Source organism: Struthio camelus, chromosome 16, assembly GCF_040807025.1.
Source record: "Struthio camelus isolate bStrCam1 chromosome 16, bStrCam1.hap1, whole genome shotgun sequence".
In the NCBI taxonomy this organism is placed as follows: Eukaryota; Metazoa; Chordata; class Aves; order Struthioniformes; family Struthionidae; genus Struthio; species Struthio camelus.
In genome coordinates, this window is record NC_090957.1 from 9,321,853 (window position 1) to 9,337,018 (window position 15,166).

Genomic DNA, 15,166 nt, shown 5'->3' on the forward strand with positions numbered 1-15,166 from the left:
TGGGCTGCTGGAGCTGTCCACAAGCTCCTGCACATGCCAGAGTCCCCACAGGGCTTTGGCCATGTGTGCTGTCGATTCCTAGGCTCCTGAAGCTCTGCTTGGGCTAGCTGGAGTGAGACCCGTGCCTGCTAAGTGCCTGCCTTCATTTGCTGTGCAGGCCTCAGCAGAGGCATCAGCGCAGGACTGTGCAGCCAGGGTTCCCCACCTGCCCCACTCCTTCCCCAAGCGGCTTCCCAGAAGGAGCAGGAGGGATAAGAGACAGCGGACGCAGGCAGAACAGCTGCTGCCACTCCCACGGCCGTTGGTGCAGTTGGTGCCAACCAGCTCAGACGGGCATCCAGGGCACCCCAGGCTGCAGGCTTCCTGCGGTGCCCAACCTTCTGCATGCAGGGCACTTACCATCCTCCTCCCAGCCCTCTGCCACTCCTGCCAGCTCATAATGCTTCTTGCGGAGCTCCCCCAGCTTCTGCCGCTCTTTCTGCAGCTGGTTTTCCAGCTCCAGCACACGCACCTGAAGGATAAAGCGCACTCTGCTACCGCCCTCCTGCGTCCCGGGGCACCGACCGCTGCCGGCGACACAGCCAGCTCAGCCACCTGCACGCTCCAGGAGTTCCTCCTGCAACCTGGCCCCCCAAAACTAGCTGTGCCTGTGCACAGAGATGTGTCAGGCTGAGCACACCTGCAGCCTTCCTGATATTAAACCCAAAGTTTCCCCCATAGCACATCCAATTAATGCTCTAATGGCAGATGGTCCTGGAGAAGGGACAGAGCACAGATGTGCCTAAGGCCAGGTGTTGCCTGAGCCCGGAGGGCTGTGACTCGGAAATGCATGGAGATCCTGCAAGGAAGGGACAAAAAAGGAGGTGTCAGGGCTGCCTGGTACTAAATGGAGGCAGGTGCTGTGGGGCAGCACGACAGGGAAGGGGCAGAGGGAGGCCAGAACCGCGCTGGGCTATTGCACTGCAACGGGCACAGCAGCTCCCATAGTCAGGGAACGCTCGGGGAACAACTGCACATAACTTCTGGGCAAGCCCAGGCCACAGCCAGGCTTTTGCCTTCATGCCCTGTGCTTTTCTCACAAGACAGCAGTACCCTGGGGGCCAGGCATGCTCCATGCCCACGTGGTCTGCATGGCCAGCAGATGAGCAGCACAGGGCATGGCGCCCCCAGCCACTGCGTTTGGGGAAAGAGATCCACTGTGAGCGCACAGATCTCCCCTTTCTCGCGAACGGGTGGCAATCTGTCAGCCCGCAGCCGCTGCATTACCTGTCCCTGCCAGAGCCTGCCTGGGGACTCCCTCAATAGCCCAAACGTGCCAGAAACAACAGCAGATGGGTATCCAAAAGCACAGAGAAACCTCCTACCTGAGAGTCCATTTCTTGACGCTTGATCTGGGTTAGTGTCATGCTGGAGAAGTCCATACTGTCTGCAGGGAAAGAAGACACACCCTCCCCATGAGGCTCGGTCCCCAGCTTCACGTCCCCTCCCCGGCTCCACCAGCTCCCAGACAGTGGACAGAGTTCATGGCCAGTGGGAACACAGGCAGAGTGTGGCAGCCGCAGGCAGAAACCACCACGCACATGGAGATGACCAGCTGAATGCAGCACAAAGAGCAGGGACCTCTGCACAGGTCTGTGCTCCTAGAGAGGGCTTGTGGGCCCCACGCTTACCTTTCTCCTCAATTTGTGACTTCCCTGACTTGGTGGAGGCCACCACGCCAGCCGTGGCCTGATTGACACCCCGAGAGGCTTGCTGGAGCTTGGACAGGTTGGCGCTGTCTTTGTCGGCTTTCACCTGCCAGGGCAGAGAGAAGGGGTGCAGTTGCTCTCCGGGAGGTACATCGGGCAAGGGAGAGGACCTGCCAAACCAGCTTGCAGCCCTGCTGTGCCTTCATGTCACCCCGGCCCTGGCCAGTCCTGCTGGGAGCCCCCAAACCACGGCCAGGAAAGCAGCATGCATGTTCCCCCAGGCAACACCGGCAGATAGGGGGACGTCCTGCTCCTGCCTGCTTGAGGCCGGAGCTGCTGCATCTGCTGGAGCAAAGCCATGGGCAGCGCCGTGCACCTGTGATGAGCTTGCAGGGCTGGGGACCAGCCTCTGCTGCAGCACTGGACACAGCTGCATCTCCGCAAGGACGCGGTCGTGGAGATGGTGGCGCTCAAGGGAGCAGCCAAGCCATGCGAACGGCCACCTCCAGCCCTGGGCAGCAGAGCGGGGAACCTCCTGGGTGCATTTGCATCGGGCACCGTGCAGGGCTCCTACCTTGGAGGCTGCCACCAGTTGTGCGGTGCTGGCTGCGATCTCGTGGGAACACACCATGAGCTCCTCGAATTTCCCCTTCCCTTGTACCACCAGGTCAGCAGCATCACTATGGGAGGGCAGAGAGAGAGGCTGCGGCCTCCTTCAAGCAGGCCCCATCCAGGCCTGGACGCACATGCCCCCCTGCCGTTTCCAGGGGCTGCTCGTCTCTCGCTCTTCCTCTGTCTGCTGAGCCCTCCCCTTGGGGACAGCAGGACCCTGACACCCTCCACCAGTCATGGCGGCACTTACACCATGACGGTTGCTCCCCAGCCCACGGCCTTGGACGCGGAGATGAGACCCTCTGTCCAGCGGGAATTCTTGGCATAAAACTCCTTGGGGGATGCTGCACCCTGCGGATTAGCAGAGGAGAAAGACGCATGTTCACGTGCTAGAGAAAGAGGGACCGACCCCACCCCAGAGGTGGGCTAGCTGGGGCAACAGGGCTCTGCTCTTAGGGAAATGGAACAATTCAGGAAGTGGTTCAGGATGCATGCGGAAAGCTGGGCAGACACCCGGACTCTGGATGTCACAGGCTCCCCTGAGCAGTGTGAGGGGCTGCAGGAAGGCTGCTCAAACCCTCCAGGGCATGCAGAGGTCAGCAAGCTCTGCAACGTGCCAGGTGCTGCCAGAAAGGGGAAGACCTTGGAGCCCTCACAGGAGATCCTGGCAGTGAGTGTTGATCCTGAGAGCTGTTCTGGCTGGTAGCCTGGACCTCTGCCTTCCTGCGACAGGGGCCAGAGCTCGGAGCAGCACAGCCTCAGGAGGCCCACGGCTCACACAGGGATGCCAGACTGGGCAGACACCCATGATGTCAGGGCTGGGGTTGCTGGCGGTTGCGGTCCCCGGGCAGGGCTCAGCTCCCTACCCACAGGGCGCTGGGCCTGCTCACCCGTCCGCTCTCCACAATCTCTCTCTGGAGGTCCTTGGATGACAGAACCAGCACTTGGATAGCCTGCATGAGACCAGTGCAGGACCCCAGGATCCTGCAAGACAAAATCCATGGAGCCATGGGGAGGCCTGCACCTGTTTAAAACCCCAGAGTGTCCCTGCGGCAGGGAGACAAGCAAGACGACCCCAACACCTTGGGGTAAAGGCTCTCCCAGCCAGTGCCAAGGGCAGTGGGCTCAGTTCTCTGGGTAGGCCTGGCTGACGTCGCTCCCAGGGTCACTCCTCCATCCCCCAAATCCTTCCTCCTCCTCTCTCAGTGCCTGGATATAAACCAGTGTCTTAAACTATGACCCGTGGGGCCCTGGCCAGCGCTCACCTCTCATTCACTTCCAGTTTGACGCCAGTGTCGCCAGCCCGGGCTTTGCTCAGCATCTCCTGATATAAGGGGGAAAAGCCACACTGAGTTGCACGTGCTGCCTGCCACCAGCCCCACCAAAGGGCTCCTTCCCATGCCCATCGCTGCCAGCGGTGCCACTTGCACCGGTGGGCAGGCAGCGTGTTCCAGCTGGATGCCGGCCCACTGCTGGCCCAGCTCTGCCTCCTGTTTTGCAGCAGCTAGAAATGTTGCTCGGACCACGGTGGGTTTCAGAGATTTTGGGCTTTCATCTGCCTGCAGTACCCACAGCCTCCGGAACAGCCAGTGCGGGCTTGGGACTCGCAGCAACCCCGCAGGGCAGCGCCAGCAGTGCCAGCTCACCTCGATCCTGGCAGCTGCAGTTTCTATGGCTGCCGAAGTAGCCGCCATCTCCTTGTCCACCAGATCGCCCAGCTCCTCCTGCTCGACATCCAGCCCTTTGGGTCGCAGCTCCTGGCACCAGGACACAAGGGAGCGTCTGGAGGTGGCAGACCACCAGTACAACCCCTTCCACCGGTTCCCCCCAGCCCCGGGGACAGGGCACACGACGCAGGCTGCTGTGCCTGACGTCCTGATCCTCCTCCTCCCAGGCCGTCCCATTCGGGAGCCCGCCGAGGCCCCCGGCGCCCACCTAGGGGTGAAGGCCCATGCAGCGTGAGGTCCGGCTCCACGCACCCACCTCCCCGATGGCGCTGATTCGGCTGAGGCAGTTCCTCACTGGCGTGCAATCAGCGCCCTCCAGGGTGCCCGGCTGTCTCAGGGCGCTGAGGTAGCTCATGGCCTCGCTCCCGCACTGCTTGCAAGCCTCCAGCAGACCTGGCCGGACCACAGGAGAGGCTGAGGGAGCCGTGCGTGGGGCAAGAGTGCCCAGCACCCTGCCCTCCCCGGCCCGGCAGCACTCACGGTCAGCGGGCTCCATGGGGGCCATGTGGGAGGTAGCGCTGCCTTGCAAGATGGTGTCGCTGATGAGGTGGGCAAAGAGGGCCACGCAGGGCAGCAGGCTGCTCATGTCTGCGGGCAGGAGAGAGGGCACACGGCTCAGGGAAAGCAGGCACTGCCCATCCGGGCCTGCGGGCCAGGCACCGCACCCTGAGCTGGAACGATGATGGGATGAGCCCATTTGCCACTCCTGAACCTCTTTTGCACGTGCTACGGCTCTGCGCGGAGCACAAGCCTTGGCTGCGGCTCCCAGCCGGGAAGCCCCACGGCCCCGCGCCCCGCTGCATGCCGGAGCTGCCCCTTTCGCCCCGGCTGCCAGGCTCTCACCTGTGCGGTCGGAAAGGTATTTGCTGTGTGCATCCTGAAGCCTCTTTATGCAGTCAGAGGCTGCCAACGTCCTGGACAGGAGGTAATCTGCAGGCACACAAGAGACAGGACTCCAAGACGGGGAACAGGCATCCCTGTGCAGAGCACAGCCCCATTGCACAGCCGGGCTGTCCTGCCTGCAGCTGGGGATGCTGCCGGCTACGAGGCACAGGGCACCGTGCTCCCCAGCCGGCCACCCGCACCAGCTGGATGTTGGAGGAAATCAGGACTCACCTGCTGAGCTTGTGCAGCTGATGTGAGTAGGGTCTTCGAGGCGGCTGAGGGAGTCCTGCACCATCCGCTCTGCCTCCTGCGCAGTGCCCTGCAGCAGGGCAAACTGCTCCTCGCTGAGGCGCTGCTGCAGGGCCTGTTCCACGCTCTCCTGCAGAGCCAGCATGGGGATCAGGGCCCTGGCCAGTTAGTGCAACCCCCTGATGCCCCACTGCTGCTTCCAGCTCTCATTGATTGCCAAAGACCCACAGTGGGTCTCAACACAGAGGAAGGCTTTGCACTGCTCTACCACAGCCCAAGTGGCCAGCTGAGCAGGACTCAAACAGCCACGTGCCGTGGAGCACAGCTCCTTGCGTGGCTCCTCTCGGCATGGCCGGAGCAGCCCTTGGGCTCCGGCATGCTGCTGGGATGCTGGGCAATGCCAGGATGCCCCAGTGTTGGTGCTGGCTGCGCCAGCATGCCACGTCGGGGTACCTTGTCTTTCAGCTGGGTCTGCAGCGTCTCCAGCACCTTTTTGCTGCTCTCCTTCTCACTGCTGAGTGTGTCCCGCAGCTGCTGAAGCTCAGCCCGCAGGGCTGCCATCTCCTCACAGTGCTGCTCTGCCGCTTGGCTCAGGCTGTTCCTCTCCTGCTCCAGGCCCGCTATCCTGGTGCTCTGCTCTACTCCCAGCTGGACAGGCACAAAACAGATATAGAGCTTTGCTGAGGGCATGACAGGGAAGAGACAAACCCTTGCATTTGGGGAACTGCAAATTCCCTGATGGTGTGGACACCATCATGGCTCGTTCTAGGCCAAGGCCTTGTCTGCTCCTACCATCCCTGCTCGATGTGTCACAGCCTGCAAAGCCGAGGCCAGGTCGCAGCCCTACATCCGCTGTGTCCAGGCAACCTGGCAGCAACCTCACAGGACACGACGGCCTTGCGTGGGACCAGCCGAGGCTCCCTGGAGTTGCCATTTTGCTTTTATTGGCTGATGACTGATACGTGAGTGCAGCTGGTGTGGGTGAAGGGTGCTGGCTGCCAGCTCTGGAGCTGGCTCTGCCCTGAGCATGTCCTGCTGCAGCCTGTATGTCGGCCCCTGGGGAAGGACAGCTCCTGCCAGTTCCTGATGCACCAACCTCTATAATGAGCCTGGAAAAAGCCCTGCAGTCCTACACAGCAAAGGACCACATCTTCATGGGCTTGACAGACCCTCTGGCACGACTATCAGTCCATAAAGAGACCGGTAACACAAGCCGCACGTTGCCTGCCAGTTTTACAGCAGGGCAGAGCCACCCTGTCTGACTCCTACCTTTCACCACTGGCAATTTCGTTCAGTGATTCCTGCCTCGCTCAAGCGAGAGCAAATCTTTTGGCTTCTCCATCAGGATGGGCAGTTTTACAGCACAGACACGGTGGTGACAGTCGCCTGCTTTCTGCATAGCTGCTGGGTCTGGGGCAGGCTGTGGGGAGACAGCCAGCCTCCAGGGCTGTCTGCACTGAACTACAGAGTGCTGCAAGCCCTGAGGGGCTCCCAGGTCCCATCCCCGCTGCCCTCGGCAAGTCCTGCCACTCCAGCTGGGTGATTTGCTACAGCTGGGGAATACTGCTTTGTGCTTGCTCACATCTGGGAGTGTTAAACCTCACAGCTGATCGCTAAAACCACGGGGATCTGGAAATGATGAAGCAAGCAAGTTGGTTATCAAGCTGATGGCATCTTGATGGGTAACGCTTTGTCTTTTCTAACTGCCACAAAGGCCACCCCTTTGTCTGGGCGTTCTGGACAGGGCTGAATGCCCCCAGCTCAACCTGAGTGCAAGCGGAGAGGATCCAGCCCTTACACCAAGGCAATCAGAACAGGGCTGCCAGTGCCGGGACGGATGCAGAGGCAGTGAGGCCGTGGGAGGATGGCGGGCCCAGCACCGGGGCAGCCCAAGAGGCTGAGAGGAAGCGCTCTCACCTGTGTGCTGGACTCCAGCGCCCCTTGAAGGGCCTGCAACTCCTGCTTGCTGGCTGCCAGCTCCCGCTTTAACGTTTCTAAGACTTCAGTTTGCTCCTGAGACTGCAGGCAGAACAAAGTGGTCCTGAGTTGGCAGCCCGCAGGGGTGCTGGCCCCGATTACTAGTCAAGCATCCTCCCAAGCACGCCTGCCCCTTGCCTTGTGGTTCCCCAACCCTCTGCCCTCCTCCCTCGCAGCCCTCCGAGCACGGGGCTTCAGCCCAGTCCTGACTGCATGTCCCTATCCCGCTTGGGACCTCCCCACTCTGCTCTGGGCCCTGACTCACCTTCCTCTGGGCCTGCTCGCTCACCCGCTGGAAGGAGTCCTCCAACTCCTTCTTCTCCCGCTCCACGTCACCTTGGGCCTGTCTCGCCACTGTCACCTGCTTGGTGACCTCTGCGTTCTGGGGACAGAGCATTCAAGCTGGTCAGCGCCAGCCTCCCACCCTGGCCCCAGCTTGCTCTCAGGGCAAAATCCTGGTGCTCCCACCCAGGCAGAGCAGCCGGGAACGCTCTAGAGAGTGTTTGTGGAGAGCATCTCCCCGCAGCAGCAGCCGGCCACAGGACGCCAGGCTGGGCGAGGCGGGCAGGAGCCTACCTTCCGCAGCAAGTCAGCATGGTTCTGCACCAGCTCACTGTACTTCTCCTTCAGCTTGGTGTATCGCTGCTCGTTCGCCTGTGCCTTCCCTGCCACACACACACACGCGCAGCAAGGTGAGCGCCCGGTGGCATCCTGGCAGCAGACCCCCCCTGCCCCCCCCAGCACCCCCCCGTCTCTGGGCCTGCTGGGCCAGGCCTCTCTCCTCACTTTCGATCTCTGTCAGGCTTCTCTGTGCTTTCTCGGTGTCCTCCCGCTGCTTCTTCAGCTCCTCCAGCTCCGCACGCAGGAACTCGCTCTCGTCCAGGGCCTGCTGCTTGAGGTGCCGCTGCTCGGCCAGCTCGGCTTCCAGCTCGCTGATGCGCCCACGCAGCTGCAGGGCCCGCCGCTCGCTCTGCGGAGACGGCAGGCTAGGCACGTGCCACCAGCTCCCGGGGGCCATCCAGCGTGGGCCCTGCTGGCAGCGCCCCCGGGCACTGGGCAGGGACTAGGGGACAGCCCCGAACACACCAGCCGGAGCATCAGCAGCTGCAGGTTAAACCGGGGCCTGGGAGTGAGTCTCCTTCCCTCGGCAGAGGTGCAGCCTGGCTGCTTCAGCCCTGTCAGGGCTGTCTGCCGTGGCTGGGGGGGTCCCTTTCCCACAGGCACTAGGGAACCGAGACCCAGCACACTTGTACCTACAGGGATCCTTGTACAGGACTCCTTGTACCTACAGGGATCACTCCCAAGGACCCAGAACCCAGGGCAGCAACAGGCAGGAGAGACACACAGACATGGTCAAGGGACCAGCAGCTCGCAGAGGCACAGCAACCCCAGGGCAGCATGGAGACTGCCAAAGGATGAGGGTCCATCGCCCCAGCGCTGGCCCCGCCGACAGCATGAGCTTCCAGGCCTCATCCTGCCCCGAGATCACTGGGGCCCATTTGCCTCCAGGCCTGTACCCAAGGGCTGCTGAGAGCAATGCACCAGCGAGTGCTGCGTTAACATGAACATGACGGTTATAAACTCACCTCTGCCTTGAAGTTTTCTAGTTCCTCCTTCAGGGCACCGATCTCCCTGTAAAGCTGTTCAATTAACCGGTCCCTGGGAAGGAGAGAGAGATTGCATGCCTCCTCTGTGCTCCTGCCTACCACCACGGAGGTGTAGAGATGAGGAGAGAATAACACTGCAGTGTCGCCATATCCACTGGGGACGGCTGAGCCAAGCCCTGTGCGCCTGTTCCCCACAGAAGACTGTGGCTTGGGGACAAGCACTGAAGACTGTCTGCATCCTTCAAAGCTCTTTGCATACAAAAACTGCCAGCTTACCTTAGAAGCAGGATGGGGATGTGACAGAGGCCTACGAACAATGCAGAGCCCCAAGAGAAAACCAGGCCCTTTGGCCCCTCTCCCCCGTAACAGAAGAGCAAGAAACATGTATGGAGATCCTGAGATTGGTTTGGATCTCGCCATGGGGTGGGTCTCTGAGATGGCCTGATGGTGCTTGCCAGCATGGTGGGTACGTGCCTTGGGAGAGGAGATCTCTCCTTAGGCACGAGGGCTGGGAGCGTGCGGCAGCCACCCCGTGGCAGATTTGCATGCATCTGCTCCCGCCACACAATGTAGAGCTCTGGATCCACTCCAGGCCTTTTCTGCCGCCCACGGTATCGCAGAGCCGCAGGCTTTGGCTCTTGGCTCAAAGGTGCTCTCCGGAGCGGACTCCGGATAAACTGCCTCCTGGGAGGGAGACCCAGGCAGGAACAGCACCTGAGCGTGACGCCCTGCAGGAGAGGAGAAGCCATGGAGGCTCAGGGAGAACTCACTTGTCATCCTTGTTCATCCCGTTCTGACTGTTGAAGTTGAAAGGATCGCTGCTGAAAGAACTGCCAAAGATGTCATCAAACTTATTGTCAAACAGACTCTGAGGGGAGAGAAACGCAGAGCCGGTGAGTCAACCCAACCCTGCTTGAAGCACCCCAAGGAAGGATGCATGGAGCCCCGGGTCCCCCGGCTTTCCCAGATGGAGTGCAAGCCCTCAGCGGGGTGGTGAACGTAGGAGGGTGCTAAGGCCTACAGAGCCAACCCTTGACAATGCTTGGACCTGCCTGCTACATGCTGCTACTTTACGTCTGCCATTAGAGCTGGTGCCTCCTTGTGTCACCTGGACACCTGGGGTAGCTTCTACAGGACTGAATCTCCCTGCTGCTCAGCAGCGTGCAGCCTCACTGATGGGTGTCCAATGCAGAAAACCACACCCCCATGTTTAACGTGAGACATCTGTGGTCTGCTCCCAACTAACTCCTGGGGAAGGAGATCCCCAATGCCATTTCACTGCACACCGGTTTCCCTCCCGAAACACCGAACAGCCAGGGAAAGCCACTGTGAGGATCGCCTCTCCCAGCCATGATGACATCCAGCTCTGGCCCTTAGGAAGGAGGCCTAGTGCAAGCCCATAGAGCTTCAGGGCAATTCTGGGAAGTAAATGTATACAGCCAGTCATCACTGGAGGGCACCAAACTGTTAAGAGAAGCATCATGGCATCACTTCAGCCTCACCAGATTATGCAATGCTCCCAGGAGCCCTGTGGGCGCTCACCCTCTGGGAACACACAGTGCCAACATGGCCCTCTGCACAGAGGCTCCTTAACACCTGTCATGCCTGCAGGCTCCAGGCCTTCGCGGCTTTCTGCTTGCTAAGATCCAACCAAACCACAGCTTGGAGAGACAACCCTGGATGCAGTCTGGCTGGCGGACTTGAACCTTTTCACAGCAAGAGAGGCAGAGGGCGGCTGGGAGAGCCCAGAGGAGGCTCCTGGCGGCTCACCTGTGATGCCGTGTCCATCTCCACTAGATCAGTGATGGGCTCGCTGTCTGGGGAAGATGCCTCAGCAGGGATGACCACCACGGGGCTGATGTGCTCCGACAGAGCCGAGGCTCGCAGGAAATTGGGAGGGTTCTGGGGAGGGAGGAGAGCGCGGCTAGGCAGTGCGAAGACCTGCCCCTCTGCAGGACTTCAGACATGGCTGGCCTGAATCCAGCCCCACCAGCACTCCCACAGCTGGCTAGGAAGGAGCCCGAGCAGGCCTGTGGTTTGGTGCGGTGGGAGCTGTGCTCCGCTCTGGCTGCTGTGCCTGCGGCATGCACCAGAAACACAGCTCGTATCCCCTTGGCTGACATATCGTGGGCCCAGCCCTCCGCTCTGTGGATGCCTGGTTAGGGCTGGGCTCAGCACTGAGGTGTGTTTCCAGAACAAAATAGGTCTTAAATCTGCTACAGCCAGGGTGCAAGGGGCTGTTGCTGCTGCAGGCCAGCTCTGCAGGCAGTTCTGGCTCCAGGAGGTAGAGCTGGAGGCGGACATGGAGCGGCATCACGCCACAGGCTTGTTGTAGGAGCTGAGCATTACGTTTACATTTTGGAAAGTCATTTGGCTCCTCACACCTCCCAGTTCTGCTGCCATGAGAAGGGATCCCGGACCACAGCCCCAGGCAGGGACAGCAGCAGCCAGAGGAATGTTTCCTTCCCAAAGGGTCAGACCCAAAGAGGGGTCTGCAGGATGAGCCTCACACCACGCTTTGCTCTTGGCTGTTCTCAGGAGCCAGATAAACTCCTCTGGGAAGCAAACAGGCAGACTGGCTGCTGGCCAGTGCAACCGGGCCGTGCAACCTGGGTAGGCAGAAAGTAGCTGAAGGAAGCTCCCACGCTTGCAGGAGCGGCGCGCCAGCTCCGGTGAGCTGCGGGTGCTGATGCCGGCCCCGACCTGTCCAGCTCCGACTGCGAGGCTGTGCACACTGTGCCTTTCCGCTACCTCTGCGGACTGGAGGCTCTTACAGCACGTCTGGGCTCTGATCAGCTCTGGCCACAGAACTGCACAGCGAGTCCTGAGTTTCCCCCAGCACCAGCAAGGGGAGCACGCGACCGACCGCCCCTGCTGCAAACCCTGGCTGCGGGAATGGCGAGCGCTACTTGTGCCCAGGGTGGACCAGAAGTCGTGTGGTTCTCACCTCTGGAAGCTGTGGGATCTGAATCAGCCGCTTGAAGTACTGTAGGTTACTGGATCGATAGAACAGGTCCTTCAGCCTGAAAGGAGAAGGGCAGAGGCTGGTAAGGAAGGTTCTCCGTGTGCCGTGGCCCCACTTTCTCACGCATCCCCCCATGGGTAGCTCCTCTGCACACCTCCTCCAACCCCTCGCCTGGCTCCAGAGCAGCATCACTGTTGCTGCTCTGTGCTGGAGGGGACGGTGGTGCGTGCGGCCATCAAACCCATGGCAAGCCCTGGGAAGGCCCCCCAAACCCCAGCCTCTCTCCTCTTGCTCCATCTGAGAAGCAAACTCTGCCAAATATTGAACCCCAGAGGCCTTCTCCCGTAAACCCCAAAAGGAAGGGACCCGAAGAGCAGAGAAAAGGACCCAAAACTAAGAATCAGAGTGGCTGCACTGGATCAGACCAGAGGTCCAACCACCTCTCTGTCCTGTCCCTGAAGTGCCCAAAACTGGATGTCTGAGGGGACAGCTGAAAAACAGCGCTGCTCGCATTATACTCCCAGCAATCAGCAGGTCAGGGCTTCCAGCCTGGGAGCTACATCTACATCACCACATTTAATTCTCTGCGTGGGCATCTCTCCCATGAGTAGGCCTACCTTCTTTCTTGAGCGACTTCCAATTTTGGCATCAAGAGTATCCTGTGCCAAAAAGTACTCTCCGCTGTTTATTTTAAGCCTGCTGCCAGATCATTTCCTTTGGCACCTTGGCTTTTGTGCAGTGACAAAAGCAAATAGTTGTTCCCTCTCTCTTTTCCACTCATTCTGTGATTCTCCATACCTTTACCATAACCCTCAAAGGTCTCCTTTCTCCTTGTCCTCTCCTTGGGCCCTCTGCCCACCCCTTACTCTTCTCTCGGCTGCTTCTGCTCTTGTACCACTCTCTGGGCTGGGGGACCACAGTCATTGCAGGGGAAGCTGTGGCTCCCCAGAGGTGCAGCAGCACTGACATGCTCCCCCAGCTCTCCATTCCCTTCCCACCCTGATGTTTGACTCCACGTGCCAACGTCAGCGAGCTGTTGTTTTCTGAGTGCTGTCCCCATCCGATACAACATCACTGTCCTGGCTGGCCAGACCTCATGCAAAGCCTAGATACGTGCTGACATTGCTGCTAGTCTTTTCCTGGGGGCACTGATTTGCAGGGTTTGACCTTGAATTGAGCTGCCCTATCACTGCACAGTTACTCCGCATTGTGACATCTTCCCGCTGTTCTCTGTGGTCACTTTTTGTTTCAACTGCCCTCAGTAATTGTGTATCAGAGGCCGCGGTGTTTCACTACTCACTCTTGTTTTCCCTCATTTAAAATAACACTCAACAACACGAGTTCCAGCACAGTCACCTGAGGATTCCCTGAGAAACTCAGGGAATCATCTGTCACTTAAGTCCAGCACTTTGTCTCCTGTCTTTTGAGCAGTTACTAATCCAAGAGAGACCTGCCCTCACATGCCAGGACAGCTTAATTTCTTTTGGAAACAAACTCCTTCCCTCTATCATCTGTATTGCTCTGCATGTGCTTACACATTCCTTCCAAGGACTCTAATAAACCCTGACTCACAAATTCACCACATAGCAATGCTCACACCATCCCATTCTACCATTTTATAAAAATCGTCCTTGTTTAACCAGGGTGCCAAGTCCCAGGTCAGCCTCACTGGTGCCTTCCTCCCCTTTCCCTCTCTCACCAGGGCCCTTTATAAAGAACAGCATCATTTCAAATATTTTGCAGTTCTCTGGCACTAAGATACCTAGGCAATTTTCCAGCAACATGTTACAGCCACTCCCTCACGTGTGAGTTTCTGGATAACTGCATGAATGTGACTTGCTTCTGCCTATCTGTTCCTACCCCTTTTATCTGTTTCTTTTAAAATCTCTGCTATTGATACTTCAGTTTGGGACAGTTCCTCAGACATCTCCTCCCTCATGGCAGTCCCCCGGCTCCAGCCCAGGGGCCACTGGTGCTATGAGGGCCTTTAGCTTTTCTGTTCCCAATTTGTCTTCCACAAGCATTTCCCTTGAACTGCTGTGATCCAACAGCCCCTGGTTTATGTGAAAAAGCACTGCTCACTCTGTGCTCGAAACAAGTGCTCCTCAGGATCTCTTTCTGAGTTGCCTTATTATGATTTTAGATTTTTTATGCAGGCTCAGTACTAGCCTCCGTGCTCCTCAATTGGGCATGCTGTACCTGCTCTGAAGGATGGCTTTTCCCTCCTCTAAGGCATCCCTGCTCTGCTGCCTAACCCTGCAGCTTCCCTGACACACAGGGAAGCGTCTTTTCTAGTGTCTTCGCATAGACAACGCACTGAGCATTGCTGCCCACCACTGCATGTTATCCGGTCTCCACGGCACCTGCAGGCCTTGCAACAAGCTTTCTCAGTTTTGTACAATTTGCCTTTTTTGAAATGAAACACTACTCAGGGAAATCTCTTCCCTTCTCCACGCCCACAAAGGCAATGGCCTTGACTGCACTATGGGGCACACACAGTCTCTCCATTAATAGCATTTCCAACCGTGTCCTGTCGCTGCTCAAAAGACAGCCACTCTGGAAAAAAAGCAGGATTCAGGTCTTTCCTCTGTGCTCCTGCCTTCCTTGAAAGCCCAACTGGGTTTCTGCCGTATGAACAAGTCACCCCAGCACTTCTTGAAATGCACTTCAGCTGTGTCCTTCTGCCAGCAGAGCAGATGCCCACAATCCCCAGAGCAGCGGGAGCTGGGTCATCTGCAGGCAGAAAATGCTGCTAGAGGGTAGCTGCCAAAGGCGTGACAGTCTGCTGTGCTGAATACCCTGTCCACCCCGAACGCACGCTCCCCTGGGACGTCACCAAGCCTCCCTGCCAGCCACCTGCAGCGCTCAGCTTCGCAGCCCCTGTTAAACACGCATTTTCTTTATGCAGCAAAGCTTCTGTGCTAAACGGATCAAACACTTCCAGCAAAGTCAGGAAGGGCAGGACTGGGCCCTCAGCAACGCCTGAGAGCCTTTCATCTCAGCACGCCAACTGCACTTAGCAGTTAAAACTGCAATTAAACGGTTTGAGGATTTCAAATCATCAGCTAGCATTTCATATCAAATGCCATTAGCGGCTGAATGCCTCTTTAGAATTAATAACATAGCTATCATCTAGTAATTCAATAGCAGTGGATTAGTGAAACAAAGCGGGTGTCTTGGAGAAACCAGCCCTGCTCTAGGAAAGCTGTTTTTGAGCAAAGGCAGAGAAGTCAGACCGGGTTGACTTCTGAGCCACAAGCCAAAATTCTGCATTTCATCTGCCTCCATTGCTCGGCTGCTGAGCCCAATTATAAAGGGCTCCGGTGGCCCACTCAGCCTGCAACTGGGACTGAACGGAGCTCCGAGTCATTCCTTCCGATGTGAACTCTGTAGGCAGAGCATCACCTACAAATGAACCGCGGGCAAGAGCTAGCACTTGTCCATCCAGGCACTTAC

General features: G+C 58.6%; 1 protein-coding gene across 2 annotated transcripts in view; it reads right to left on the bottom strand.

Moving 5' to 3' along the window:
• HIP1 (huntingtin interacting protein 1) overlaps positions 1-15,166 on the bottom strand; it is an 81,679-nt gene that overhangs the window by 3,088 nt on the left and 63,425 nt on the right. For both annotated transcript variants that reach the window (XM_068909629.1, XM_068909630.1), the window contains exons 10-30: positions 11,693-11,768; positions 10,516-10,647; positions 9,516-9,613; positions 8,725-8,797; positions 7,925-8,108; positions 7,715-7,803; positions 7,404-7,520; positions 7,079-7,180; positions 5,615-5,809; positions 5,144-5,291; positions 4,871-4,957; positions 4,508-4,615; positions 4,284-4,420; positions 3,947-4,057; positions 3,566-3,624; positions 3,191-3,284; positions 2,551-2,651; positions 2,263-2,368; positions 1,671-1,794; positions 1,365-1,426; positions 400-511 (exon numbers count right to left, since the gene is read on the bottom strand). In XM_068909629.1, coding sequence (XP_068765730.1) covers positions 400-511; positions 1,365-1,426; positions 1,671-1,794; positions 2,263-2,368; positions 2,551-2,651; positions 3,191-3,284; positions 3,566-3,624; positions 3,947-4,057; positions 4,284-4,420; positions 4,508-4,615; positions 4,871-4,957; positions 5,144-5,291; positions 5,615-5,809; positions 7,079-7,180; positions 7,404-7,520; positions 7,715-7,803; positions 7,925-8,108; positions 8,725-8,797; positions 9,516-9,613; positions 10,516-10,647; positions 11,693-11,768 — 2,315 coding nt within the window. The remainder of the gene's footprint in view (positions 1-399; positions 512-1,364; positions 1,427-1,670; positions 1,795-2,262; positions 2,369-2,550; positions 2,652-3,190; positions 3,285-3,565; positions 3,625-3,946; positions 4,058-4,283; positions 4,421-4,507; positions 4,616-4,870; positions 4,958-5,143; positions 5,292-5,614; positions 5,810-7,078; positions 7,181-7,403; positions 7,521-7,714; positions 7,804-7,924; positions 8,109-8,724; positions 8,798-9,515; positions 9,614-10,515; positions 10,648-11,692; positions 11,769-15,166) is intronic.